This window comes from Archocentrus centrarchus, chromosome 8 (assembly GCF_007364275.1).
Source record: "Archocentrus centrarchus isolate MPI-CPG fArcCen1 chromosome 8, fArcCen1, whole genome shotgun sequence".
Lineage (NCBI taxonomy): Eukaryota > Metazoa > Chordata > Actinopteri > Cichliformes > Cichlidae > Archocentrus > Archocentrus centrarchus.
Window position 1 is genome coordinate 25,695,962 of NC_044353.1, and position 27,987 is coordinate 25,723,948.

At 41.7% G+C, this 27,987-nt stretch overlaps 1 protein-coding gene across 7 annotated transcripts; it reads left to right on the plus strand.

The window, feature by feature from the left end:
* The first annotated feature begins 2 nt into the window (after positions 1–2).
* Positions 3–27,987, plus strand: gpatch8 (G patch domain containing 8). 7 transcript variants are annotated; one of them, XM_030735309.1, is made up of 11 exons: positions 25–88; positions 4,330–4,407; positions 5,480–5,515; positions 9,506–9,524; positions 12,486–12,558; positions 18,310–18,351; positions 20,683–20,750; positions 21,658–21,744; positions 21,831–21,974; positions 22,065–22,195; positions 22,896–27,987. In XM_030735309.1, exons 7-11 carry the CDS (start codon positions 20,724–20,726, stop codon positions 26,767–26,769), a joined length of 4,263 nt encoding a protein of 1,420 aa, XP_030591169.1. In that variant the 5' UTR covers positions 25–88; positions 4,330–4,407; positions 5,480–5,515; positions 9,506–9,524; positions 12,486–12,558; positions 18,310–18,351; positions 20,683–20,723; the 3' UTR covers positions 26,770–27,987. The 7 variants fall into 7 exon arrangements, with proteins under 7 accessions (XP_030591165.1, XP_030591169.1, XP_030591166.1 ...); XM_030735306.1 differs by lacking the exon at positions 18,310–18,351; XM_030735310.1 differs by lacking the exon at positions 9,506–9,524.

A 27,987-nucleotide genomic window follows, 5' to 3' on the forward strand; every position in this document is an offset into this window, starting at 1 on the left:
GACAGAGACGGAGCGAGTACACAACTGCTGCTGCGTTCAGAAAATGGCCGACAGATTTTCTAGGTTCAACGAAGAGCGTGATTTCCAGGTAATGCGTGTTAAATTGTTTGTCCACCTGCATACATTCTAAAGTGTGGAGGTGTTTCAGTAAGTGAATACCTATTTGAAGGTTGAGGACAGTTTCGGCATATTGCGTACAGCTTTCTGCATTTCGCTTTAGATGCTCCTTGCTAGCGCTGCAAGCTAGCTATGCTAACGCCAGTGCACTGCGGCTCTTTTGATATTAACTTGCCTTACGTCTCGGTGTTTGGCTGCGTGCTATATTTGATCCATGTCTTGGGTTATCAGCTTCAATATGAACCATTTCCTATAACTGTAAACATCTTAACAACGCAACAACAAAATAGATACTGGAGTCCAACTAGCTCATTAGTGACCTTGGGCATACTGATCATTTTTCGACATATGCTAAGGATGGATAGCGAGCTAACAGCTAGCTTGTACGCACATTGGGCTGCTGTAGCATTAATAGCCAGAAATGGCTGTATCATTTTGACAACCGAAATGCCACCGCAGATGGTCATTATCACGTCCGGATCAATCTAGCAATAGATAGTTATCGGATATTATTCATAAATTGCCTCCGGTATCGCCTTAAAAGCGCACAGAGTGCAAGTTTGGGGCATGTTTAGCGACACATTTTAAGTACTGTGCCCTTGGTCAGTCATATACTGATTATCTGCTAATATACTTGTGTAATTTAACTGTCTCGTGGCGTGGTTTTCACACTGATATTCTTCACTTTTGTTTTGTTTTCTCCTCCATTTAAATATCGGGCTCAGTACTGACACAATAATCAGGAGTCTTCGTAAATATTTTGCGTCAGTTTGAGGTCAGTCGTGACTTACCTTAATAAACAGGATTCTAATGCCTGTTAAATCTTATGTTTGGGACATGACGTATTCAGGCTGTATATGTGTCTTGGTGGTGTAGCTGAGTAGATGAATTTCACAACCTTTGTTTGAGCCGTTTCTCCTCCACTTGTTTATCTTGGATTTAAGACCGCACCCTGTAGAAGCCAAATAGTACACCGCTAACTAGACTCCAAAATAAACTTATTTCTTGTTTGTTAGTATTTTTCATCATTAAAACGCCATTAGAGACTCACTCATGCATATCACTCTTTTAAACCACTAAACGGGCATTTTTTTTTTTTTTTTTTTATTGTTGTGGACTTCCCACTTTTGTCGTTGTTGTTCTTGGGCAGTGCACCAACTGTTAACCACAAGTGAAACTGAAGTAACCATTTTAACATCTGTGTTTGTAATCTATTGTCTTATCCAGAGATACTTCAACAGAGTAGCTGCATGGCAGTATGATGATCTGAACCTCAGATGTCATTCTGCTGCATGTGTTGTGCAGCACATGTTAATGATTTTTCTGTTCTTACAGCAATTTTGCAGTAGTTTCACTGAATAAAATAAGCCCATCACCAGTGCATTTAGATTCTGGGGATTTCAAAACACTGATTCTAGGTAGTATTTTTTTTTTTTTCCCCACACATCTCCCTGTCTACTTGGAAAACACGCCACCCTGTATAAACACAGATGCATTTAACTTCTTTTTGTCATGTATAAAATAAAGGAGATGGCCCAGACATTTATAAATAAGGAGGCAAAGTCCTGTGTTTTTTTGGTGTTTAAAAAAAATTACTGTTGGTAATTTCACTGAGCGGTGTTGTAACAAAATGAGGAAACTACCAGAAATGCAATTAAGTTCTAACTATCAGCATGTATATAAGAAACAGTTTTGGGTTTTTTTCCCCCCTTCTGCACCCACTGTGGAACTTGATTTTCAACTGGTTTGTTAGGGAGAGATGAATTGCTGCGTGGTCTGAATGAATCTGTTGAGGGCAGCTCCAGCGCAGCACAGTAGAGCTCTGTATGTGAGAACTGCTGCAAAGGCATTCATATGCTCAGTATTCAGAAAGTTTCTCTCTGACTCCATGGATAAAAGCTTGCTGCCAAGCAACACTACACAGGAAACACCCACAGATGGTCTACCTAATATCTACAGCACAACTTGCCCAACAGCCCTGTCCTCTCTAATGACTTAACATTGCTGTTGGACCTGTAGAACATGGCTAGTGTTGACCTGCAGAATAATATAAAACAATTTATGAGCTTGGCAGTTACTCTCATTTCCTAATGCGGCGCGGTATGGAACATCCATTTAACTGCTGTAGCACAAGTGGCAGTTTACTCTTGTTATGCACAACAGTGAACATGGGCAGGGTCATTTCTATGCAGCACTGGTGTGGGGTTTGTGTATTAAGAGTCAGGGTGATGAGGAAGCAAACAGCAGTGAAAATTAGAAGTCATTGGGTTATGTGGTGGATGGGGGCAGTGTTGATAGCACATTAAGTGTTTTTTTTTGGGGGGTGGGGTGGGGGGGCATCGATTTGTTCACAAATAAACCCTTTGCACTTCCCGAGCAGCTCCTCTTCTCATAATCCCCGGCTTCGCTCATGCGGGGTCCTGTTTCATTTGAATTAATGACAGCAAGTATGGCATCACATCACCTCATTATGGTGGGCTGAATTGAAGAGTTGCTTATCTCTGCAAAACCAGACTCTCTAAAAATGTGCTGGATAGAAGCCCTTGCATTACCCAGCCACGTTAGCATTGTTTTCTTTTGTTTTTATATAGACATTTCTTTTCAGATAGCCATAAAATAATTAAAGTGCTGCACATTGTAGAATATTATCAGTTATCACCCAGTGCAAGAAGCCTAATAATATAAATGCAAACTAGATGTTCTACTGCTTAAATCATCAAGTGCACATGTTAAGGCGGGAAAAAAAACCCTCACTGTGTTCTTTAGTTTTAGTTCTGATTTACGCAAAGGTAGCGCCGTTGAGAAACGGCTGCATGACCTCAGACATCTGTCCCCCTTGGATGGATGTTCTGTTAACTGCAATTTCCCCATTTGTGGGACTAATAAAGGCATTCTTGATTCTTGATTCTTGATCCCCACACATCCTATTTCTAGATACTGGAAGTGAATAGTAAATAATAGACCATGGAATATCTTTGGAGGCTTTCAGTTTTCTGAGGTTAGAATAAAATAAACTCACAAAGATGATCTTTGTCTGTCATCTGCTGCTAAAGAGAGGAAGCCATCTGACTCAGAGCTGAAACTGCTCCTTCGGTTGGGGTCGTAAGCCCATTGCTCACGCTCGTCTGACCCGAGATTCAGATTATATTTCTAAAGCTGTGCTTCATGTTCAGACATCAGATATCCTGAGGAAATCTTAATTCACTCTCACTGCTGGTAGAAATTTACCAAGAAATAAATAGAACTCAACCCTGTGATTTTTATTTTTAGTAAAGGTTTTAAATGAACTAAAGCATGTTCTAAATATTAATTGTAAACCTCACACGGAAAGATTCTGTGTAATGAAAACAAAAACAAAGAGAAAATCATAAATGTGTGTTATAGTGTACACCTCTTGAGCACTTTTTCTGGTACATGGAGGTTAGTATTGATTCTATATTTCCTATTTTTTTTAAAAAAATGTAAAGCATAGTATTGACATTTTGTTATGCAGTGAGACATACAGTGTTTCACTCCAAATTTCAAATTTAATGCAAGTATATGTCGTCCTCATTTAGGCCATGATATAGCATTATAAAATACACATTTTATTTGCTGACACCGTGGCCAACAGCAGCACCAGCTGAGAAACTGACTCCTGATGAACATATCTTTATGCTGACAATATAGCTTTTATTATAGGTAAAGTATCAGTCCTTTTAGCCCATTTGTGTGATTGACTATTACTTAGTGCAAATTACAGACAAAAGGTAGTCTTCCCTTCATAGCGCTGTCTCATTGTTTTGAAAAAACATGAAAATAAAGCCATTAAGTGTGTCTTGAAATGCAGATTTTATGTTCATTCCTGAATTCTTCCTCTGATTTCTTTCCTGTGATTGCTGTTAGTGCTGCAGCAACTAATGGTTATTTTCACTGCATGTCAAAGTAACAGTTATTTTCTCAGTTCAGATGAATCATTTGATCTCTGAGATATGAGAAAATTGTGAAAAATTACAGTTCTCCGCCTGTCTTTAAATAGCGTGGTTTGTCAAGCCATTAGTGAAAAGACCAAAAGATGTTCAGTATTTTTTTTTACTTGAAAATGACTTAACTTTTTCTTTTATCGAGTAGTTGCCAATTATTCCTGTATTAATTGAGGCGTTTACTACCAGTCAACTTAACTGCTCTCTCTGCTATAATTCTAAAATACACTTTTAAATATGTGTCCATCAGGGTGGGAATCACTTTGACCAGTATGAAGAGGGCCAGTTGGAGCTGGAGCAGGCGTCACTGGACAAGCCCATCGAATCGGTAAGGCTGCATCCATCATCCCGCACCATTGGACCAGCTGTGAGAATGGATATGATTGGTCCAGGGAGCAATAAGAACAACACCTTTTACTCCATTCATACTGTCCGTGTAGATGCATCCAGTGTTTTCTTGAACACATTGCCACCTAACCTGTAGAATCACTTGTCTCATGTGCATTAATATCCTTTAAGTCCCTCCCACTTCCCATGTCCTATGCCTACTCCATTTCCTGTGTGACAGTTAAAATGAATTTATATATATATATATATATATATATATATATATATATATATATATATATATATATATATATATATATATATATATATATATATATATATATATATATATATATATATATATAAAAGCTAGATCTTCCTGTTTTATGTAGAGCTTTCAGATAAACGTTAGATTTTTGTATCAGTTTCCCATTAGTCATTGTTAGTCATCTAAGCACTAGGAGAAGAGATTACTCTGAAAGCATGGAGTGGATGAAGCACTGTCATTAAGGGCTGTTATTTAATACTGTAGTGGTTCATTGATTTTTTTCTTTTTTTTTTTTTTTTTTTTTTTTTTTTTTTTTTTTTTTTTTTATTAAATTGATTCAAAGGAAAATTCATACAGATTTTAATCTGGATATGGCATGCAACTGCTTTGAGTTTACATGTTTATACAGAGTTGGTCACTTCTATTTTTAAGAGCTACTTTTAGTTTTTATTCAAAGCTTCTTTTTTTCCCTCCTTTAATTTGTAGTCATAAATGAAGTCTTATATAAATGCAGATAGAAGGCATTTTACAATGCACATTTGAACTTTAAAATGACCGCATTAGTTTAGTTATATATCTAATTGTTTTGCAGTGGCTCAAATTTATGTTTGTGAAAATGACGCAGTGCTTATTCCACCCCATTTAGCAAAGAAGCAAGCACACATTAGATGGTGTGAGTGGTTACATTTGTGTTTGAGTGAGTGTGTGTCTATGTAGCTTTAGAATTTGTGTCTTAGTGTTTGTGTCTATAGGACAGTTATCTTATTGTACACAACTTGGGGTGTTCGACATTTCTCTCCTGCAGCGAATTGGCCCCTATTAGCTAAGCAGCAATGACCCGGTTTGTATTTGCACGCTCTGCTTTCTTACTCCTATCTTTAGGGTCCTTGTAACGCTTCTCTGACTATCTTTCTCTCTCTCAGTTTCACTGCTGTCAAACTTTACATCTATTCTCTCTCTCTCTCTCTCTACCTCAGTTTCTCTCTCGCTCCCTCCCTACTACACAGTGATTCGGTGTACAGTACCCTCTGTCATTCTGTGCTGGCATGGTGCTTGTGCAACTGGGACTGCATTTTTCGCTGAAAAGGCACTTCGATAATAGCGCAGGCAGCTGTCTTCTTTCTGTCTTTCCTACTCTCTCCATACCCGCGTTCTGTCTCTGAAGCAGTGTGGTGAGCAGGCCCAAACTCCGCTTACCTTCACAGTGTTAGGTTTGTTTTATGAACCACATCAGATAGGATCAGCAATCACATTCAGAGCTAAATAACGCTCCATCTAAAGCACAATTAAATTGCTATAAAAACAAAAGTTTTTTTTTTCCTTTAATCAAAGAGTAAGTATAGGATAAGCAAACAGGAATAATGATGAATAAAACGTGAATTAAAAATAATGCATAACCAAAATATTAGCTTGAAAAATAAGCTGTATTTTTAATTTACAGGTTACAGGACTCTTGCATGTTTTGGATTTAAAATCTCTGTGTGCTGTAAATGGATTTAAGGATTTTACTAAGCCTATGATTTATTGAGTTTTAAGGAAGTAGTAGGCAGTACCCTGTTAACCAAAAAATTGTCTATATATGTAGAATTTTATGTATGAAGCAATTTTCCACAGATACAAAAAGATCCTACTGTGTGGGTGATAGAGAGGGGGAAAATTAAGGGAGAGAGGTGGCCTGCTCACCTGGCTTAAGTGGCTCTTTTGCTCCTGCGCTATTATTTGTGGAGGGGTCCTGAGGGCCATGCTGCAGCATCACACAGGTCCTCATGCATCAGCAGAGGTGCTGTCAACTGTCACTTAATCTCCGGTACTGTTAATGTTATTGAACATAATTGTTTTGGAAAGTGCATGCTCAAAAACAAGGTGATACACATTTTAGCTGTGTAAAAGGCTTGAATCACTCCCCAATTCTTTATTTTTTTGCTCCCAAGGAGACAGACTTTGTTGTAATTTTTAAAAAATAGTCTTGAGCAATAGTTTTTCCAAGCTTTTGGAAGGTCTTCCAAAGTTTTTCTTTGGTTATTGGCTGCTTTTTTACTCATTTTTAAGTCCAATCATATATATATTTTCAGAGGGATGCTTTTTGTTAAGCCACTTAACACTGACCTATGAATCACTGAAGCATGGAAAAAAGGCACCAAACTCAAAGGATGAACTAGTGTTGTGTCTACACATAAAATATAGCAAAGAACCTATTTTAAATTGTATCTTTAGGCACTTTGGTTCCAGCACTCTGTCATTAAAAACACAGTGTTTCAGCTTTAGTTGAATCTATGAAAAATGGCAAAGATTACACAGTTTGGCAGGTATGAAATTGTAATTTTGCACCAACAAGATGATTCCCTAGGAGCTATTTGCCAAAAACTTTAAATATCTTGCTATAGTGTGCAGTGTGTCGTTAAATTTTGAGGGATCTCAACAAGTGGAGGACAAAAGAAGACACGCCAGGCCCAAAAAAAAAAAAAAAAAACCTATCTATAGCAATAGATAACCGTATCTGAAAGACATGTAGGAAAAGACCTGACACAGAACATGAGAGGGGCATCTGGCCCTTCAGTTGGATCTATCCACCGTTCACCAAAGCCTCATCATGAATGGTCTCAGCGGTAGGTTTGGTGCCAAGAAGCCATTCTTAAGGAAGGGAAACGGGGAGAAAAGGCTGAGGTATGACACATTACGCAAGAACTGGACTGAAAATCATGTATATTTGCAGATGTTTAAATAAATTTCCCATTTCCCATGCAAAATATAAAGAAGTGAGGGGTGACTAAAGACTTTTGCATGATACTATAAATGCAAACAAATATGAGGCGATAATCTGATAATTCAGAAGATATGAAGAAGCTGTTCATAATTTAAAAAAGGTGCAGTTCAGTTTCAGAACAAAAACCCAACTATACTGTGCTAGCCAAATGCCTCATTGCACATTTAAATTAGGAGAAGAAACTTGCTGAAGCTCATACTTCTTTAGATGTGACCAACACCTAAATATATAGGTAGATTTGAAAGTTTGCATTAAATTCTTCCTTAGTGCAGACCTCTAAGGCAGTAGCATTTGTGGCAGTTGACCACCAGTGTTACATCCCGGAGTTGTTGGTGACTGCTTCGGCCCAGCTTCTCGGAGCCCCTCCCTTGCCACTTATTGTGTGTGATCTATAGGCAGCTAGAGGTCTGTGGTACTTTATTGGGATCTTTTTTCTCTTCCTGTCTTTCCCATTTGGTCTTTGCTATTTTCTCTAACACTGTTTTTGCATTGCATGTGTTAACTTGATAGCATTCAGTACTATTTCCTCTCAACACTCTGTCTTAATCACAGCTACAACCTTTTCTCCCAGACTCATTCCTCCCACTTCTCTTGACCCTCCTAGTCCCTCAATCCCACCATCCTCCCCTGACCTGACCCAGTACCAGAGCGATATGCAGCGGGCAGCCTCAGAGCCACAGAAACCACACAGATGTGCAGGCAATCCAAGAAACACATGTATTCAGGCCACAGGAAGATTATTTCTTTATTATGTATTCACCATGCTACTTGTAGTCACAATGATTATTTTAAAGTTACTAAGCATCTCATGGGAATATTTGGGTAAGAGTATATCAGCTGTTACTGAAGTATGTAGGCTTTTGCATTACAGCCAGGCAGTATTTGACACAGCTGTTTGTCCTTGTTAGACTTCTGTCACATAAAAGGTAGGAAGAGGACGACGACAAGCAAAGGTCAAACACAACTGACCCACATTTTTTCACAACACCACAGGCTCTAAATTTAGCGCGGTGATCCAAGGGTTCATAGCTGAGACCGTCACAAATCATTTAAGTTGCTATTTGACTGAGATTGGACATTAACAAAAAAACCTTAAATTGGAGAACAGTGGCATTTATCTGGTTTGAGGTCTCTATTTCTTAACTACACTTTGCTAAATTTCTTCAACTTGAATTGTGGCTTCAGAATTATGAGGTAAGTACATATTTTTAGTTATTTTATTTTAAATTAAATTAAGATTTTTTTTTTTCTCCCCTCATTTTCCCCATCACTTAGTAAACAAAATCTTTAAACACTTCACACTAAATCTGATACATTTACAAAGGAGCTTATCATTTTATTTATTTAACTTTTGGTACATCTAGATGATTGTTTCCATTTAGTCACACCTGCAGTAACTGACACCTACAGAGTTTCACATGCAAGGGAATTGCTAAAATGAACCTAGAGCTGCAGAAAGCAGTCTTTTCTACTGCCAGCAGCCCAACTTTTAGCAAGACAGATCCTTAAGGGTCTGCCTTAGTGTCGAAGAGCTTTTGTCCATGAAAAATGGCAGAAAATACGTGGCTTTAGCTAACTTTGGTTCATACATTTGTATGCGTATGCCTATCCAGTATTGGCATGTCTTTATTAATTTTCGTTAAAGCAATTTCTCACACCCAGACAGGGACATGCAGATGCACACGTACTGTCCCATTAAAATGGCGGCTCAATAAAACTAAATACTCTGAGGTCTCTAAATGGGGTCCCCTGCATATCACTTCCCTTTATACATATGTTGCCATGCACTGTGCCATTGAAAGCACATTGCACACTCTTTAAAAACACCCCTCTTGTAGAGGTCTTTGTTTGGATAACATTTTCTATTTTTTTTTCTTCCTCTTGTATTAACAGTCAGTTGGTGGATTTATTGAAATGCCTACCTTTTCTGTTTGTATACAGTATTATGTTTGTTTAAAAGCAGAGAGAGATTTGTATTTTTAAAAACTAGAGAAGCTATCAGAATTGCAGTTGAAAGCGTTTGGCCGGTTTCTTACGTTGTGTCACGTGTGACTGTTTTTTTGACAGCCCAGTATTTTAAAGCCAGGTTCGTATGGAAATGCCTTCACTCCACTTGCACTGCTGTTGGACTCGCCGTCGTTGCTTTCATCTGTCTGTCTGTCTATTCTTTTGGTGCATTCATCTGTTCAACACCCAGTCTGCTCCTCATCTCTGCCCTCTAACTTTTGCAGAACACATTTTGAACTCATCGCTTTCTCACTGTCAGCAGTTGGAACTGTTGCCTCATACAACATGCCTTTGCTGTTTTTTTTTTGTTTTTTTTTAAATCTCTTAATTAAAACACACACCCACACAAAAAAAAAGATTTGTGAAAGGCAACACATACATTTTATGGCACGTATCTCTGAGTCTTTTTCCTAACTGCTAAATTTTGTGCTGGAAAAATACATCTAACAGCAATTGTGCAGAGGATGAGGACGAGCCTTTCTCAGCAGTTAGTTTAGGGTGGATATTATTTTCTTCTTCCCTTCCTCATAGGTCAGCTAATTCCCCACATCAATAAATGCTTGTGTGTAGAGTCTGTTCACACTGCAATACTGCAGTTAAGGACAGAAGCAGACCCTGTGTCAGTGACAGGAGTGGCTTTCACTGCAGCAAATCCTGCAGAATAAATTCAGAGCATGTTTTGTCCAATACGCATGAAGAAATGACCTTTAGTGGCCCAGAGGCCTCTAATTCTTATGTTTGCTGGGCAGTCATAAACAGTGATTTGCTGGACTTTTTAATTTAGCCCTCACTGTCCTGATTTCAGAGTTGATTCAGGCAGGCTGTCTCCAGTCGCCTTCCTACCATGTTAGTCCCAGCACAAATTTCTCTCTTATCTCATCCCACAGCGGAAAGGATCTGACAGTTCCACAGTATGAAATGGAGGAGGGAGGAAAAAACCCACTAAACCATAACAGAAACAGGAAGTGAAGAACTTTAGTCTCTCTTGAGCATTGGAGGCAAACATCAGCTAGATGATTTGGATGATGTATAGTCACCAAGATGCAAAGTACCATTGTAGTGTTAAGAAAAAGTATGTCACTTGTAAAGTAGCGCAAAGGAAGGCAACAGTTTGCTTTGAAATACCAACTTAAGTAAAAACCCACAACAACAAGGATGAAGCCAAATGTATCCCAATTGCAGTCTCGTGGGCGGAGATGCAGTGTGCACGCTGCGTGTGTGACTACCACTCCCCTTCACATGCACTAACCCATACAAGCCCAGCTCACCTCCACCACCCTAGAAACTCACCCTCATCATGGCTCAGCCTGCTCTGTTCTGCTCCCAACCTCCTCGTTTTTTTTATTTATTTTTTATCAAAGAGAACTAATTGAGCCCTGTTGAGCCATCACTTTCCTCTCTGTGCCTGATCCACCTGAGACTAACACAGTTGGAGTTTCGTTAATCCGCCCACACCCCTCAGCCCGCCCCATTCCTCTGTATGTGTACCATTCACAGTGCGCTACTAACACCGACGATCCTTTTTGTTAAAACTCTTTAACAAAAAGCTGCATGCAGTTTTTTTTTTTTTCTGTTTAAACCCCTTCACTTTCTGTTTGTGAAAGTTGATGTCAATCTCTTTGTGATTATAAATATCCTTTTTGTTTGGTTTGTATGTTTTTTGGTAGAATGCAGCACTCTGGTGAATGTTAGACAAGCTTGGAATAGTTATAATCACAACAGAAAAACACTGCTTATTAAGAAATCTCATTGTTACCTGTTTATTTGTGCTTGAGGATGTACTGTAGTGTGTAGTGGTGGGACAGTCTTGCATTTCACTTAATGTTTTTGTGTTCTTGCTGACCCATACTAGTGATATAACGGTCTCCGACATGCACAGTTGGCCCCACGGTGTGCTGAGAGTTCCTGTTGTGTATGTTCTTGCACTCCTCTAGCCTCTTTGGTTCATTGTCAGTTGCGTGAGCTTGTGACACGTTTGTCATAGAAATCATTAGTATTAAACGAATAGCCTTGTACACACTTTCAGGGGTCCAAAAATAGTCTCAAGGTATGTTTTCTAGTTTATGAATACTAATGATATCTATGAGAAAATCAAATATAGGTCTGAAAATGGTTGAGGCCTCACAATTGATAACAGACCAGAGGTGCTGGGGGGTGTCCAAAAATATGCACAACAGCCATTTTTAGTATTCTGATGGGGCTACATGCACACGTGTCCCTTTTTTCACCTGCACACCCACATATCCCCTCACACGTGCATAATCTATCCACCCTGGGCCTTGTAATGGTAATCCAAGGCCCACTAGCTCCACTTCTGTCTCTTCCTGTTGCTATATTTTTTGTGACAGCTGCATATGTTTCATGGTGCTCTCCTTGTCATGGTTACAGAATCACAGCAAGCTTGGAGTTTCTGGTCTTTGTTTTGTTAATGCTAGATTTCCATACCTGTTCTGTGTCACTTTTCTTTGTGTACTGAGATCTTGCTCTATAGTGGTTCATATATGTATGCGTGTGATACATATATCGCCCTCTCCTGCCTCCTCCCTCCTCCTCCTCCTCCTCCTAACTTCTCAGTTAGTGGATGTGATTTCATGTGTTACCCATATTAGTGAAAAAATAGAAATGCTCTTGCCCATTTTCTCTGCCTGATAAAGGTTTTTAAAATGCACTCCTACTTTAGGAGGATATCTTGTAGTTTACAGACTACATATAGCCTCATTTATTGTTCATAGTGGAAATCCAACCCTTCCTCTCAGTTTCCCACCTTTTATTCCCTCACCCCCAAACGCCCTTACCACTCTTTGTGCTGGAAGACACTGATTATTACACGCTGTAGGTGATGACGATAATGACGATGGTGTTGGTGGTGGTGGTTGTGCTGATGATGATAGCGTGATCTGAGTGTTTGTTTTTTTTGTTTGTTTGTTTGTTTTTTTTTGTTTAATATTTTTTTCCCTTTTTTTCACCCGTGCCTACGGGGTAAAGCTCCTCTTATTATTGGAATATTTTTGGTTTTTTTCTCCTCTTTTCTCTCTGCTAGGATAACATCGGACACCGGCTGCTTCAGAAACATGGCTGGAAGTTGGGCCAAGGCCTTGGCAAAACCATGCAGGGTAAGGGCAACTCTTCTGTACGCTGAAGTTCAATGTATGCTGGTGGTATTGGACCACTATTTGTCATTTTCTTTCCCCTCACATTCCCCTTTTTGTACTACTTTTTTGTGTTAGATTTTCTTTTCTCTTCACAACCTTTCTCTGACTTCTTCCTTTTTGCTTGGTACTGTGTGAAATTAATTATTATTTAAAGAGGCATTTTAGTTTTTGTTGGTCTCATGCTGCTGTTCCTTCAAACTGAAAGAGGGAAAATATTCTTGAGGCCTTAGGAAAGAGACTTAAGGGCTTGGGAGTTAGAAGGAAGCGATTCATCTTCGCGTTATGAATTTAGTTTACAGCAAAGTTGACTCTGCCCTGTGTTCACATTCTGATTCAGTTTTTATGAACATGCAGTTTGCTGATATGGTGGTTTGTTTGGTGCCTTCGGGGCACATCTTTTTTTATCTTCTTCAGATCGTGCCCTGAACTTCTTGGTTGAGAGCATATTCAGATCAGATTATTTATCCCATATTTGGGAAATTCTAAAGTATTTAGCTAAACTTGAGATAAGATAAATTGTGTTTCTGTTAAAACATGAGTATTTATGTTTTTAGTGGGGTAGTGAGGCACATAAAGAGCGCACAAGCTGTTTTTCCACTGCAGGAACATTTCTCAGGGACTGGAGGCTTTTTGGAGTGAAAACCTAAGTGAATATTTCTGTTTAACTTAGTAACCTACTTACATTTTAACCAGCATTTTAACCAGTCTCATCTCTTGGTCATATAGGTAGTAAAAATCAGTTCAGTTACTCAGAAATTGCCAGAGTTTATGAATATGTTAATCAACAAGTTGGTATTGAAAAAGTGGTGAATTGGAGAAATGCAAAAAGCAATTCTGATGGCTTCACAGCCATTATGTTCTCAGTGCTTAATAAATATGCCCACACTTCTGCACACCTCCGCATCTTTGCAGGAAGGCAATGCATTGCCAGATTTTTGTAATCAAAGAAGGTTTTATCCTGTCCATTGTGTGGCTGCTGTGTGTGTATGCCAGTCATGACACAGATTCACAGGCCTGCAGCTCTGAGGCAGCAAGCAGAAGTTAGGGATGGAAACTGCTTAGATGTAACATCGCCAAAAAACATGTTTACGTCGGTGCTCTAGTTGTCTAATTTTTGTGGTTCTGATAGGTGGTGGGGAATCATGCTTGGCTCTTGTTTCTGTATGTGGGGATAGTTCAGGTGGTACCAAATATTTTACTAGAGTGATAGTGCCAGTCTGAGGCTGCATTTAGACCTATTTTAGCTTTGTGAAAAATACTGCCCTTTTATTTATTGAAAAAAGTTAAACATGGTCATGCTGCAGTGTAACAAAAAATATCTGGCCAGACAGTCCCATTAGCTGCACACCCTTTGTAACATTGACCTCAGTGTTTTTGCTGTTTACTTGATATACTTACTACTGTGATAACATTATATAATTGTAAAATCCAGCATCCCCTGTTTACTGTCTGATAGGAATAAATCTATTTTTGTTACTCTAACTGAATGGCCAACTACATATTACACTGTTTTACTCTTAGGTTAAGGATTGCTTTGTGTTTTGAACTTGAATCTGAAATACTCCGTGACCTCTGCACCTGGAAGTAATTCTTTAAGATGCAGAAGGCTTTAGACTTAAAAGCTGCATTAAGAGAGGTTGACTTGCTTTTGGCCATTCATAGTAATTGAATGGCCTTGTTCATATTGACTTGCACTTAGATTTAGGAGGCTGCACATAGCTGAGTGTGTGGGTTAGACCTTGGCTGACGTTGGCACCTCATTAGCGCAAACCTGCTGTGCTCATAGGCTCATTGGCTCAGAGTTGTGCAGAGCCTTGGCATGCTTCCACCGAGCCATTTCCTGTCTCTTCACTGGCTGTCCTGTTCTCATCAGCATCTTCATTTTCTCTTTCCCTCTGTTCTGTTTCTGCTTGTAGCCTCACCCTTCCTTGAAGTCTGCCCAAAAAGAATGATGTATAGCATTATGTATGAGTGATGTCATCGCCGTCAGCGCCAATGGGTCCTTGCAGTCTGTTAAGAATGGAGTTTGTTTTTCTACATAACGTCTGGCATTAATCTCATCTACCTCCTCCACTATGTCCTTCTCTGTCCACTGAATCCATACATTTTAGTCCTGACTTATCCTTCTCTCTCGCTTACTCAGTTCCAGTGCTTTCGCAAGTGCATTGCCCTCCCTGTAAACCTAGCAGCAACATCTGTTCTCAATGTCAGCATTTTATTGAGAAACACCACTCATACTGCAAAACAGTCATGAGCACACGCCCAAACTACAAAGGCATCATGAACATATGGGGCTCGGGCACAGCCAGTAACTGGGTTGCTTAAATTCACTCAGGTTGATAGATATACAGATAAATACATTTGTACAAACATGTGTCCAGGCTAATGCTGATTAATTTATCTAGTCTGGGTCTCCTTGGTTTTATGTATCTGAGAATTAGATTTTTAAATACACTCTTTTGTGCAAAGTAAATGAGTATGAAAAAGGGGCATTGAAAATGTCTTGAACTGTGTGTGTGTGTGTGTGTGTGTGTGGCAACACGGAATGGCAGATTTTTACCTGCTTGCTAACCAGGCAGTGTCCAGAAAAGAATAATAATGCTAAATGTTGACATTTTGCTGACCAGTAGAGGGAGAAGAACAAAATGAACCCTCCTTCTAATGTTAACATAGATATCTCATCTTTTTAAAAAAAAATTTTTTTTTTATTTATTAAATCTTTTTATTTTAGATTTTTTTGGGGGGGAGACTAAGTGTAGAAAATGTCTTAATGTCAGATAATCACTATATTCCTCGTTTGCTCTCAGCATTGCTGTATATGAAGTCTGCTCTTTCCAGATGTTGATTCTATGAATCGTTTGTCCTCCAGAGACACTCAGCTCTGATGGCTGGTTGTTGAGTTTTATTGTTGCTGCTGTAGCAGCTCTCTCATGTACATATATGGCCTTGGTTCTCTGTGCTGTCTCTCATAGGTATTCTCAGGCCGGCCATGGCCAAGGACCAGAGTAGGCCAGAAAGCTGCTTCATTTCATTCTGGGCAGGCTGACAAGTTTATGGAGGGTAACAACAGCAGAAATTTCAGAGCTTAGCATTTGGTATCCATCATTGTTTATTTCCATCTGGCCATGAACCACTGAATAGCAGTCTATTTGATGTGATAAGGATGTGTGCTTTGTGTGGAGGAGAGAACAAGTTGCAGGGGCTGACTGTGCTCTTGTTTTTGCCGCTGGCACCAGTCATGTGGTTATGTAAGCATCCTGCTTTGTGGGCAGATGAGACTGCGGCAAATTGTGTCCAGTTGTTGTGCTGGAATTAATGGCCCAGTGTTGGAACGTGATATCTCCTGTTAAAATTTGCTAATATACTTAGGAGTAGGCATATCACATAATTGCACCACTGCATCTCATTGAAGTCTGCTGGATAATCACTGTAATCTTCCTCTTCTTTCCTGTCCTCCTTGCCCAAAGAGACAGTTGTTGAAATTTGACATTAAAGCATTGTGTCCCCTTTTTAAGTTTTTCACTGTATTGACTCTGTTCTTATTCTTCTTTTGTCCCTTTTGCCCTTTTTAGGTAAGGTTTGTTGGATCCCCTCTGTGTGTGTGTGTGTGTGTGCGTGCGTGTGTGTGTGTGTGTGTGTGTGTGTGTGTGTGTGTGTGTGCGTGCGTGTGTGCGCGCGTGCGCGTGTGTGTGTGGGTCTGTGTTTTCTTTTCCCACTCTGCAGTTGACCTCAGTGTAACATCCCTTTTACAGTGTATCATAGGCTAATGGCCTCTGTCAGCTTCCTCCTCTTTGCTTCATAATCACTAAACCTTTATTTCAATCTGCTTAAGAGTAAAGTGCTTCGATTTGAACAAAGAACAATGAATCCTTTTAAATCAAGGTAGATTTAGGAAGCCATGATTCCATCACAACCCTTAGAATCATCTTCATGTATGTTAGATTTATTTTTTTTTTTTTCCTTCTTTGAGTTTCCGTGGCTGCTGATGGGTAATCTGATTGGCTGTAACCACGGCTCAGACTTTGAATGGCTTGCAGAGTAGACAAGTTTTCTCCCTTTTGCTTGTTTGCCTGTTTCTAGCTGTGAAACTCGCGCGTGTATGTGTGGTCATTATGTGGGACTCAGGTGTGTGTGTGTGTGTGTGTGTGTGTGTGTGTGTGTGTGTGTGTGTGTGTGTGTGTGTGTGTGTGTGTGTGTGTGTGTGTGTGTGTGTGTGTGTGTGTGTGTGTGTCTGCTACTGACCGGGCCATAGAGTCAACTTACAGGGAAAACCTCTCCACCTCTTACACCCCGATTGTCTTTGTCCCCATGGTCACAGGCTCCCATCCTCCCCCTGTTTCTTTGCCCCTTCTGCACAGCATGTTTGTCCCAGAGGTGCACTCCTGCTTGCCTCCAACTGTCATTCACCTGGGGCTTTAAGCAGTGTTGGAGGTAGCACACTGAACTACTACTTTTACATGATATAGTACAATATGAAGCTACATTTGGGTGCCCAGTTAACATCGTTAGTTTTACCTCAGTAAATGTTGCACATCCATAGCAATAAAGAAGCCACTCTAAGCACTGCTCAAAGCCTTGCTGGCTCTTCCCTCAGGTACATTTTATGTGTGTTGTGTTCACTTTTTCCGTGGTTAAGCACATCCCAAAATGAGCTTGCTGGCTGTAGGCTAGCGAGGAAATGAAAGAATCTCAGGGAGATTTGCGAACTGGGCTGACAAGCGTCTGCGAGGCAAAAAGCTCAGAGGGGGAAAATGGTGGTCATCCCTAGAGGCACCTATCATCTCAAACCAGATATTTGACCACATCTTTAATGAATCAAAAGTATACTTTTGCCTTTTTAGTTTTCTTAGACAATAAGCTTCCCTTTAGCCCTGCAATACTATCAGACTTGGCAGTTTTTAGTCTGTCCTTTACTCAGCACAGTTCCTTTGAGTTCTTATTTGATGAGATTTCATTTTTTGTTTATTTTTTTATTTTCCCAAGCTAAAATGTGAGGGATTTCTGGGGTTTTACTGATGCAACCCGCTTTTCCACTACAGGAACTTAATAACCTGTAACCTTATGAGAACTTGTGAGGCAATGGTGGTCTCACTCTTCAACTGTGTCATTACAAAGGCAGCAGTGAAATGGTAGTGTTCTTCATTATAAAGTTTTAAAAAGGCCCATGTTGGTGGTTTTTGCTATGTTATTGTTTTGGTTGCATTTAAACATCTAAAAACAAAAAAACAAAACAAAAAACAACCTATGAGCAGACCCATGTCCCTACTAAGTACCTGATTTAGCACCATCATCTGAAGGGAGCTGAGTTTTTGCTCCCACAACTCCCACGGCCACATTTTGAGAGAACGTTGTAAATAAACTGAGAGTCCGTGTTCAGTTGCAGGTCGCAAGTTCCCATAGTGGAAAAGACCTTTTTGTAAGGGGTGGTGGTCTCGTTTCTTGGGGCATAGTTTGTTTGAGAAACAAGGTGACATCAGGCTAGGGGCCTGGGGACTGGAACAAGTGGTTGAGAGAGAGTGGTGAGAGGAAATCCCTGTAAGCACCTAGCCCTGAATGAAGGGGTGGAGGGTGGGGTGTGGGGGGGTTGACACACAGTAGCCCCTCTGGTAATGACCCCCCCCCTAAACCCCTTAACCACACTCCCAACCCCACCCTCCCTTCTCTATGTGCCTCAATCTTCCTGCTTAACCAATTGGTGTTTCTTTTTTACAGCGATTTGATCCTGCCCATGTTGTGCTGATGGTAAACTTAGTGGTAAATGTTATTTTATCCCCCAATTGAATTGTTTTATGTTTGTTTTATTTCTCCCATTTTTTTCTTTCGTTTTCCTTTCATCAGAGCACCAATGCTACATAGGCTTTAATTCTCTCTGTATTAGTCCTCATTCTGCTGCTTGTATATTACCGTGCATATGTATTACTCTTAGAACATTGTCATTTTGTTTGTTTTCAGTTTTTTTTTAAACCTTGTGATTCACACCCTGTGATTTAGATGCACATTGTTTTTGTCTGGTCCCTTTCTTTTTCACTGGAATGGGTAATGTGGAAGTATTGTCACTGTGTTTTAAAGATTGGTGATAGTTTGGGATGACTGTAATTGTTCATTAATCTATAATTCTAGGCCTGGCTTGTGACTTGTCAGACAGACCACTGCAGTGGCTGGCTAACAGACTAAACCCTGTTTTTGGTTTCACTTCTGCTGCTGCTTGACAAAGGTCATGAACCTACATGTCCAGGCTATCAGTAGTCTTGTGATCTCAAAATCAGCCACTTTCTTTTACTTCGTCATTTGAATATGGCCACAACAATCATTCAATTCTGTTTAAAAAAGCCTGCCTAGCTGACAGACACTGCCGTGGGACTGAGAGTGCAGGCAGGTCATTATGCAGGATGTTACAATGCCCATGCATTTATGATTTCAGAATGACTATGTCATTGGGCTATGATGGCTAAATAACTTAAAGAACACATGCAGATGAAACAGAATTATTCTTGCCTTCCTCTGTCCAGGAAAGTAAGAATGTGCAAGAAGGTAGCTGCGGTTGTGATTTTAAAGTAATAGTTTTTTAATTTAGAGCCAAGCCAAAAGGCTTTGAAGTTATTTACTACATTACATATGTTTTCTTGATTGAAAATCATCTCTATTTGTCAGTATGAGAACTCTGTTTTCTCTTCTTTAAATTTGGCACTAACTGATAAGAAGGTTAAGCCTTACTTAGCGCCACTTTAATTGTACCTTAGTAGTTTTTCCATATGCCCAATGGTATACATAGAAATTTAATTTGTGGAAAAGCCTACATTGAATTTGTGGGAGAAAAAAAAAAAAAACTGAAACCAAACTGAATTGATAATCACTATCAGTGCGATTAATTATTGTATCTGGCTGGCATCAGGAGCAGCAGACTAGTCCAAATTCTTTTTATGCCTTTTGTTTTGAGATTCCCCTGTCTGTCTGTCTGTCCCCCCCCCCCCCTTCCTTCTCCTCCTACTCATACCCATGTTTTACCAGGTAAGTATCCCCATCCCTTGCACTGTCACCATGGCGATACCTGGCCTGTGACGTCACTCTGCTGTAGTTCAGTGCTTGTGTCCTTTTTTTTTTTTTTTTTTGTACTCTTTCTCTGCTTTGTTTGGCTGATTATGAGTGGATCAAGCAATTCTGTGTCAATCTCCAATGTAGTTTTGATTTACATATATTTTATATCTTTAATGTTTCATTCTGGTTTTTTCTTTTTTTTTTGGTTGTCTTTGGTTTGTTTATTTTTTTTACAAGTTAATTTCCTTCTGATCTAGCTCTTTTCACAGCTTACATAACATAGATTAAGTATGCAGAAGAAAAATCAGCTTCAATCATGATGAGGAAGAGGGCCCGGGACAAGGGAACAGGTTTGGACCTCAGGATAGTAAATGGGGCTTGCAGGGGTCAGACAGATAGTTCAGCAAGAGATGATGCAATGGGGTTTAGATAATATTGGGAGGCTTTGTGACACTCGAGGAGGATGTCGCAGTGGTGTTTTTGTGAGTGGTGGCAGCAGCTGCACCCCCCCCAAACACACACACACACACACACACACACACACACACACACACACACACACACACACACAGAGTCCCTCGAGCTGCAGTGTCCTTGATAAACTTGGCATTCTGGTTTAACAGGACTGCAGCAATGAAAAGATGGAGGAGGGGTACAGGGAGGTACAAATGAAAACCTACTATCTTTAAGCCAATCTACTTTCCAGTGTACTTTTCTATTAAGACATATTGTTGAACAATCCTGATCCCCTTGTCTTAATTTAATCCATCAGGAATGCAGTGCAGTTAATTTGAATCATTCATGATGCAAACCAGCAGCCAGGTCAAATGTATCAGGAAGGCTAAATTGGTCTGTAGCTGGTGGCTGCAGTAAGCTGTGAGAATAGCTGGTGTTTGGTTCACTGTAGCTTTCTGGTCTCTTTGCACTTGAAGGCAAAAATTCTCTAACCCCAGCACCCTATGCTCTAAAAGCAGGCTGTCTCCGAGTTGGTCCTTCGTCCCAGCCTCAAAAAAAACTCACCTAGTCCTTTCTCTGTCTCTCTACCCTCAGGACGTACTGACCCTGTGCCCATTATCCTTAAATATGATGTCATGGGGATGGGACGGATGGAGATGGAGGTATGATGCTCATTTGTACACTTTAAGTTATGGTTAGTGGGAGGTGTAGTACAAGGGGAAACTGGGCCTTCCCACCCAACCACCTCAACCACGGACAGTGTCCAAGCAGCAGTTTAAGTTGTGTTTAGATAAATGCTCTGAACTTGTTTTGACACTGGTGTGAGTACTTGGTGAACTAGCAATTTAGCTACAATCTGCTCCTAATGAGTTGAGCAGATAGCCTCTGGACAAATCATCAGGAGCATCAAATGCATTTTCATAATGTAAAAACTATACATGAGCCTGAGAGTCATGAGCGTGATACTTGTCAGGAAACACTTCCAGAGTGAATAATCATGGTAATGGGACAGGTCCCTTTGTTTACCTGAAGAGTCTTAAGGCTACAACACAGTGACTTCCTACCAGTCCACTTCAGTATAACTGTGATCTTGTGCACAAGGCACAATTCATGCAGAGGCGGTCTGCATCTTGACTGCCATGCACAGTCTTGACCACTTCAGATAACTTTAGAAATTGATTTTAATGCGATTTACCAGGGCTAATCACCCAATATCAATATTTCTAGCTAAATAAAGCAGTGTTTAAAATTTTCTGAGAGCATTACTATCAGTTTAGGGCGTAATCTTTGATAGTTGTCTGAATGTCATTCATCTGCCTTACTTGCATTGATGTTTCTACAGTAAACAATCAGTCAGCATGATAACTATGTAGGACTACACAAAAGTGACACAAACTGACCAGTTATACTTATTGTAGTTTCCATACCTTCTATAGCCAGGCTTGACTGGCCCTCAGTGTATTAACTCATCGAAACACTGTTTTAAGCTCACGTATGGTATATGAGATGAACTTGGACTGCCTTTGTCAATGCTGTTTTATGATGTAACTGCTTTATTTGTCCTTCTAGCTGGATTATGCAGAGGATGCCACAGAAAAGAGGAGAGTCCTCGAAGTGGAGAAGGAAGATACAGAAGAACTGCGGCAAAAATACAAGGTGAGGTAATTTATCTTTTTGTCACAGTGATGATAATTGCTGTCTTTCCTGTATTGTTTTAACACCCTTTTCCCCACCAAAAATAGGACCAGATGGAAAAGGAAAAGGCCATCGCAAAGGCTCTGGAAGACCTGAGAGCCAATTTCTACTGTGAGCTTTGTGACAAACAGTACACCAAACACCAGGAATTTGACAACCACATTAACTCTTATGACCATGCTCACAAGCAGGTACTGCTGTTGAACAAGCGTTGCACTCTTAAACTGTTGTTAATTAAAGCCACGAAGAAATGATGTGCCCCGTTTCTCCCTGTCTTGCAGAGGCTTAAAGAGCTGAAGCAGAGAGAGTTCGCCCGTAATGTGTCGTCACGTTCCCGAAAAGATGGAAAGAAGCAAGAAAAGATGCTGCGGCGATTGCATGAGCTTGCTGAGCAGAGAAAACAGCAAGACCGGTAGGAATTTTTGCCTGGAGTGCCATCTGCTGGATGGGTTGTGTATATAGATATATTTAATGGGATATCCATCCATCCATCCATTCACTTCCGCTTATCCTGGTCAGGGTCGCGGGGGGGCTGGAGCCTATCCCAGCTGTCATAGGGCGAGAGGCAGGGTACACCCTGAACAGGTCGCCAGCCTGTCACAGGGCCAACACAGAGAGACGAACAACCTTTCACACTCACATTCACACCTAAGGGCAATTTAGATTAGCCAATTAACCTAACCCCAGTAAGTGCATGTCTTTGGAATGTGGGAGGAAACCGGAGTACCCGGAGGAAACCCACGCAAGCACGGGGAGAACATGCAAACTCCACACAGAGAGTGGGAGAGGCCTGGGCCAAGGTGGAATCGAACCCAGGCCTTCCAGATGGTATTCTATCTGTGAGGCAACAGTGCTAACCACTGCGCCACCGTGCTGCCCTATTTTATTTAATGGGATAGCGTGAAGTAATTTTTTTCTTATCACTGGTTCAGTAAGTTAGTCCAAGCAAGACACATTAAACAAATTTTTTTTTAACAATTCATTCTCACTGCAGATTAAAATATATTTTTTGCATTTGTCTTGTTCAGTGGGCATGATGAAGATTGAAGTGAAAGACCCTGCTAGTAAAAAATATTTTCAGCATTACATTGCTGTAATGTTTTGTCTTTCAGGACTCCCGGAAGTGGACCTATGTTCAAAACAACCACAGTGGCTGTAGATGGAGAGAAAGGAGAAGATGGTAACAGTTTGACACCTGAGAACAGCATGGCACAGTCTTTGGCAGACAATGCCCTTGAAGGATCACTGGCAGATAAAACTGGTCAAGCCTCCCCAAAGCCTGGCCCAACCTTTAGTTTCTCTTTAGGTAAAAATACTTCCTCACCCCCAACTTCCAGCAGTGCATCAAAAGTCAGTGTATCCTTCTCTTTTGCCAAGAAAGCCCCGGTAAAACTGGAAACAGCGGCTGCTGTTTTTGCTGATCATGGTGAGGAGGCTATAGAAATAGAGGAGAGCCAAGACGGAGAAAAGGCTGGAGGACAAGAGGAGACAGTGGGCTGTGGCACAGACAGCCCTAAAGGACTATCTGGAGGAGGTGAAGGAGGAGAAGGAGGTGGTGCAGCAGGTACAGCAGGTACAGCAGGTACAGAAGAGGTGCAGCAGCCTGATGATGGAGGATCCTTAGCCTCAACTCTGAACAAATTGAAGATGATGATGAAAAAGGAAGAAGGATATGCTGGACAAGAGCCTCAATACTACCACTATGTACCTCCAGCTCACTGTCGAGTAAAGCCACACTTCCAGTTCTTGCTGTTCATGAAGGCCACTGAACAGTGCCAGAGCAAAGATGACGAAGATGAGGAAGAGATGCAGGAGGAGAACAAGGCTGAAGAAAGCTCGGAACCGACAGAGATCAGTGTTGCAGTGTGCAAGACTGAAAAAGAGCAAGGTAATGTTCCTGCAGCTGCTGACCCAGAGACAACTCCACCATCAGCTAAAGTAAAGGCAGAAGAGGAGAACTCCTCATGTGCAGTAGATGGAGCTCCTGCTGTACCAGTTTCGCCCACTCAAAAAGCAGAAACACAAGATACCGTGGATACAAACACAGGTCCGAAAATGCCCACTGGCCCCTTCTTTCCAGTCCTGAGCAAAGATGAGAGTACCACCCTGCAGTGGCCCTCGGAGCTCTTAGAATTTACAAAAGCTCAGCCTTCCCTGTCTTATAGCTGCAATCCCCTCTACTTTGACTTCAAACTGTCCCGTAATAAAGGAGTGCGTGGTGGAAAAGTGACAAAGTCCCCCAAGCCTGGTGAAGACATTGAGGACAAGGGACAAGAGGTAACTGCTTCACCATCTGAAGTAGAAAAAGCTACTAAACCTGGAACCAGCTCTGATAAAGACAAGCCTGTGACAAAAGGAGAGCCTGGCCAGCCAGAAAGTGATGAACAAAAGCCCACAACTGGCAATAATAGTGCAAAGAAAAAAAAGAAAAAGAAGAAGCATAAGAAGTCTGCAAAGCACTCAAAGCGCAAAGGAAAAGATAAAGGAGCAGCAGCAGAAGATGCAGAAGCAGAGACAGAGGTAACACACGAAAAGCCCAAAAAGAAGAAAAAACACAAACGGAAGAAGAGCAAAAACAAGGCGCCAGATCAAGCTGAGGCAACAGGTGAAGAAAAGGAAAAACCTAAGCCAAAGTCAGAAGATAAAGCTGCTGCCTCCTCTGTTCAGCTGACTGGAGGAGTAGGAGCTACAGGAAACACAGGAGCAGAACTGGGGAAGAGGAAACGTGCTGCTAAGGAAGTGCCTTGCAAATCTGGAGCAGAAGAAGGAGGGAATGGAAAAAGTACTGACAAGGCCAACTCCTCCGAGGAGCACAGTGGCGCCAAAAGACAAAAGACTGACACCAGTGCATCTCAAAGTGCCTCCTGCTCCACCTCAGCCCAAAAAAGTCCTGGTTCTGGTAGACCTCCCAGTAGTGAGAGTGAAGAGGAAGGGGGCTCTAATACCCAGCGCTCACGTCATCACAGGTCAAGCCCGAGAGAACAGCGCCGCCACCACAGCGAAGAATCAGGGCGGTCCTGCAGCCGCTCATCAAGACGGGGGGAACGACGGGGCAGCAGTCGCCGGCATCATCGTGGCCAGACCTCGCATAGTCGCTCTTACTCCAGCAGCTCTGAGCGCTCCTCAGCAGGCAGCAGTGCCTACAGCCACCGTAGTCGAAGCTACTCGGACAGCTACAGCGACTACAGCACAGAAGGTCGCAGACGAAGGCACTCCAAACGTTCATCAGACTCAGAGTATGAGCGTAGGAGTAGCCGAGGACGTAGACGATCCAGGAGGCATCAGTACTCATCTTCCTCTTCAGAAGACTCCCGCTCTCGTTCGCGCAGCTACAGCCGCAGAAAGAGGCACAGACGGCACCATCGGAGCAGCTCCAGAAGCTCCACCAGCTGGAGCCGCAGCACAAGTGCAAGATCCTGGAGGCGGAGCTACAGTCGTAGCTACAGCTCCGCTAGCCGCTCCTCTAGTTCAAACAAGGGCTCTCCTCACAGGCGAAGTGCCAGGGGTCGAGAGGACAGTGACACGCATCGCAGAGACTTCAACCGTTCACGCATCTATCGCTCCCAGTCTCCACGCTCTTCTTCATCTCGAGGCCTTAACCGCAACACCCATTCATCCAGCTCGCTGGGTCTGAGGCCAGGGGGGTCTCGAGATGCAGGAGAACAGAAAAACACCCTAACTGCTCGGCAGCTGTTGGAGAAGGTTCAGTCCAAGAAAAACTCTGAAGATTCTACCACAGGAACAAAATCTGGCATTAAGATTAAGGACCCACCGCAGGGCTATTTTGGTCCAAAACTACCCCCATCCCTTGGAAACAAAGCCATGCTTCCACTTATTGGTAAGCTGCAGGCAGGGAAAAAGCCAACAATTCCTCTAACCAGACCTGAAGAGGGAGAGAAATCAGGGACAGGGAAGAGTTCTGAAGCTGAAGGAGAGGTTATCCTAGTAGAGCCTATAAGGGAGTTCCCACCTCCACCACCGCCTCCAGCTCCACCAGTTCAGAAGGTTGAGGAAGCCCCACAGAGCACAGTGGCACAAGAAGAGACACAGCACCCTGCTACAGAAGACCAGGTGCACCAAGAAACCAGGCCAATGTTCGAACAAGAGACTTCCATGATGTTACCCCAGTACCAAGGAGAGTCAGGACAGGACCCTTCTCAGAACCCCATGATGGAGTCCATGATGCCTGAAATGCAGCAGCAGCAGGCCGCAATGCATGCCTATCCTGGTTACCCACCACCCAGCTTGGAGGAGGATGGCATGGAAGCAGAGGAGGATGGACTGGCTCCTTTGGAGAGTCAGCCCATTACATTCACACCAGAGGAGATGGAGAAATACAGCAAGCTGCAGCAGGCTGCACAACAGCACATTCAGCAGCAACTTTTGGCCAAGCAGGTCAAGACTTTTCCCTCAGCTGCTGCAGCAGCAGCTGCTGCAGCGGCAGCGGCCAATTTGGCCCCTGCTCCTCCCCCTCCGGCCTTGCAGCAGATCCACATTCAGCAGCCAACTGTGTCCGTAGCTTCTGGCACATCCATCACCACAGTGCAACACGCCATCCTTCAGCACCATGCAGCCACCGCGGCAGCAATGGGCATCCACCCAGCTCACCCCCACCATCCACATCCAGCACATGCCCAATTAGCCCAGGTGCATCATATTCCCCAGCACCACCTTACCCCCATCTCCCTGTCTCCTCTAGGCCCCTCACTTGGTCATTCTCTGGGACACTCACTGGGACATGCAGGTTTGATCCCTGCCCATCCAACAGCCTTCCTCTCTGGTCAGCCAATACATATTATTCCTGCTTCTGCACTTCACCACACCCCCTTAGCTCTCCACCATGTTCCACACACAGCCCTCTATCCCACGCTTTTCACACCCCGACCCTCACAGGCTGCAGCAGCAGCAGCCCTTCAGCTCCACCCACTTCTACACCCAATCTTCTCAGGACAGGACCTCCAGCACCCTCCTAACCATGGCTCTTGAGAACTAATGAAAATGAAAATGTTCACAACCAACCACTAAATGACGTAACCTGAACTGTCTTTGTTTAGGGTTTTTAAATAGTCTATGTGACATCACGCAGGCCGTAATATGGGAATCTTATGAGACCCATTTACTGGCCTCCACAGTGCAGCAAGTTGCCACAAAGTGGTTAAGACCATTGGATTTAGAATCGACACTTAATATTTTCTCCTGGTACATGTGAGATTTTTTTTTCTCATGTTTTCCTTTATTTCTTTTTAAGACTGTAGACTTCCTCTAGACATTGGCTTATATTCCAAGTTGGGGAATAGTAACAGCCTCAGAAACTACTGGAGCTTTTTTTTTTCTTTCCCCCTCTCATTTTGGCAGCCAAAGAGATACATGATGGCTAAAAGTAAAAGCAAAATCATTTTTATAATTTGAGAAAAAGTGGTTTTGTTCTGGAGATGAACTTTTTCAACTGTGTAATCTAATTTTCTGAGATGAAGATTCATAATTACTGATCTCTCATTGTGTTTTCAAATGACTACTCACTCTCTATTGGGTTATTGGTTTAAAAATAATTTGTAATGCAGTAACTTGTACATAGATTAGTGTGTAATGTGAAGAAACTCACCAGTGACAGCCATATAAAATAACAGATATGGTGTCCAAAGTAGTATGACATTATGATACAAGAGGCCCTCTCTGAACTAGGGGAAATGTGATGAAGGGGTTTAACTCTCCTGAATACTCTGAAGCAAAGCTCGTGTTCCCTGAGGTGAGGGTACATCTGAATCAATTGCACTGAAATCTGTACATCGAGATGGTGCCTGTGCATCATATAAAGAAAAGATTGTAGTATACTGCAATAATTGTATTTTTTTTGTTCTTTTTTTTAAATTATTTTCCAAACTGCTCTTCAAAGGGAGAGCTGTGTTTGGCTTTTTTGTGTAATTTTGTAAATAAAACTGCTGTAGATTAACCTATTAATGTTCTAGTGGGTTGACACTGCTGTTTGTGGGGGTGGGGGGGAGAGAAACGACAGGTTGGATGGGAGCTGGACACACGTATTTTATCACAGTTGTTTCTAATTCATCCCTGCCGGGGTGGCCAAACAGTGGTGATCTGTTTTAAAAAAAGAAAAAGGAGAAAAAAAAAAAAGTAGCAACTCTGTATTTTTTAAAGACTTAACTCTGTTTCAGCAAATAAAATCTTGAGTTTGTGTGTCTTTTTCCA